Source organism: Carlito syrichta, unplaced genomic scaffold, assembly GCF_000164805.1.
Source record: "Carlito syrichta isolate Samal-C Ts95f unplaced genomic scaffold, Tarsius_syrichta-2.0.1 Scaffold307480, whole genome shotgun sequence".
Taxonomy (NCBI): domain Eukaryota; kingdom Metazoa; phylum Chordata; class Mammalia; order Primates; family Tarsiidae; genus Carlito; species Carlito syrichta.
Window position 1 is genome coordinate 103,295 of NW_007251576.1, and position 1,680 is coordinate 104,974.

Genomic DNA, 1,680 nt, shown 5'->3' on the forward strand with positions numbered 1-1,680 from the left:
ATAGAGGATGGAGCCAACAGTCTTTCAGATCTGAGAGCAAGACATCCTTGCCCCCACAGGCACTGCAGGAATTTCCATGTTTGGAACAGGAGAACCGCAGGTATCACAAACTAGGATGTGTCATTGGGGTAAATCTATTACTTTCTTGCTATGAATATTGTATAATTTTATACTTGGATCAACATGGGGAAACAGCCAACAAAAGGGAGAGTCGAACTAAGGCCAAGATATGGACACACAGTTAGTAGAAATAGCCTCTTCTGAGTCATCTGTGAGGGACACAAAGTCTGCTTCTGGGATGAGTGAATTGAAGGGGAGACGGTGAGTTCAGGTAAAGGGCTCAGCAGCAGGAGGAGGCGCAGCACATGGGGCGGGGGCAGGTGGAGATGACACAGGTTGGGCGGTAGCAAGTGGTGTGGCAGGAAACGCGGCCACAGACTGGGCGCAGGCAGCAGCAGGGGCGGCAGCAGCTGGAGCTGCAGCAGCTGGGGAAGGAGCAGGTGGGCCGGCAGCAGGTGGACTGGCAGCACTGGGGCCTGCAACAGCTGGAGATACAGCAGCTGGGGCGACAGCAGGTGGGCTGGCAGCACATGGACTGGCAGCACTGGGGTCTGCAGCAGCTGGAGATGCAGCAGCTGGGGCGGCAGCAGGTAGGCTGGCAGCACACGGACTGGCAGCACTGGGGTCTGCAGCAGCTAGACATGCAGCAGCTAGGGCGGCAGCACTGGGTCCTGCAGCAGGTGGTCTGGCAGCAGCTGGGGCGGCAGCAGCTAGAGATGCAGCAGGAAGGACGGCAGCAGGTGGACTGGCAGCAACGGGGCCTGCAGCAGCTGGACACGCAGCAGCTGGGGCGACAGCACGGGGTCCCGCAGCAGATATTCTGGCAGCAGCTGGGGCGGCAGCAGCTAGAGATGCAGCAGGAAGGGCGGCAGCAGGTGGACTGGCAGCACTGGGGCCTGCAGCAGCTGGAGATGCAGCAGCTGGGGCGGCAGCAGGTGGTCCTGCAACAGGTCTCCTGGCCACAGCCCTGGTCAGAGCAGACGCAGCCACAACAGGAGTTGCACATGGTGTCAGAGGGTGGAGGTTCTGGTCGCGTGTCCAGGAGAGTAAGTTTCTTGAGTTTGAGTGTCTCCTTGACACATGTCCCCTTTTATACTCAACTGAGGGGTCTTTTGATTATGGCAAGACTCTTTCCTTGTTTTTGTTTATATGATACAAATGCAATTAAGAAATGGTATCATTGTGTTTTTTCAACAAAAACTCCCAACATATAGAAAATAATTGCTTTCCTTTTCTCAGGTACCCTGGTGTTCCCACGAGTCACCTCTTGTTTTGCTTCCCTTGGTTTCAGTGTCACATGACTTCAGACCCTGGGCATCATTTGACATGGAAGGGTCCCTCTCTTGTCTGTTGGTAACCTTGGCATGATTTTGGGAGAGCTGATGGGGGTTAGATCCCTATGCAGAAATGTATGTGTCAGTCAGATGGAATGTTAAGAGGAAAAAGAAAGTAACCTTCCCTTTCTGAGTGTGAGAAGTGAGAAAATTCATGATTCATTGTGTGTTTTCTGGGTGGTCATTGAAATAACAAAATTCCTAGGCTATTACAAGCTGTATAATTCTCAGCACCCTGGTGCACCATGAAATAGTTTGTGGCGACTCAGTGTTTTTAGGAGCAAAG

At 53.2% G+C, this 1,680-nt stretch overlaps 1 protein-coding gene across 5 annotated transcripts; it reads right to left on the bottom strand.

Moving 5' to 3' along the window:
• Window positions 1-340: 340 nt before the first annotated feature.
• LOC103266864 (keratin-associated protein 4-11-like) lies at window positions 341-1,066 on the bottom strand. 5 transcript variants are annotated; one of them, XM_008064494.1, is made up of 2 exons: window positions 1,014-1,066; window positions 341-785 (listed from the first exon to the last, which is right to left on the bottom strand). In XM_008064494.1, the coding sequence occupies exons 1-2, from the start codon at window positions 1,064-1,066 to the stop codon at window positions 341-343; spliced, it is 498 nt and encodes a 165-aa protein (XP_008062685.1). The 5 variants fall into 5 exon arrangements, with proteins under 5 accessions (XP_008062685.1, XP_008062683.1, XP_008062684.1 ...); XM_008064492.1 differs by having other exon boundaries at window positions 341-635; window positions 681-1,066; XM_008064493.1 differs by having other exon boundaries at window positions 341-476; window positions 597-1,066.
• Window positions 1,067-1,680: the final 614 nt, after the last annotated feature.

What these genes read in the sequence shown, in the direction of transcription:
- LOC103266864 (XM_008064490.1), bottom strand. Translation starts at nt 1,066, where the DNA reads ATGTGCAACTCCTGTTGTGGCTGCGTCTGCTCTGACCAGGGCTGTGGC.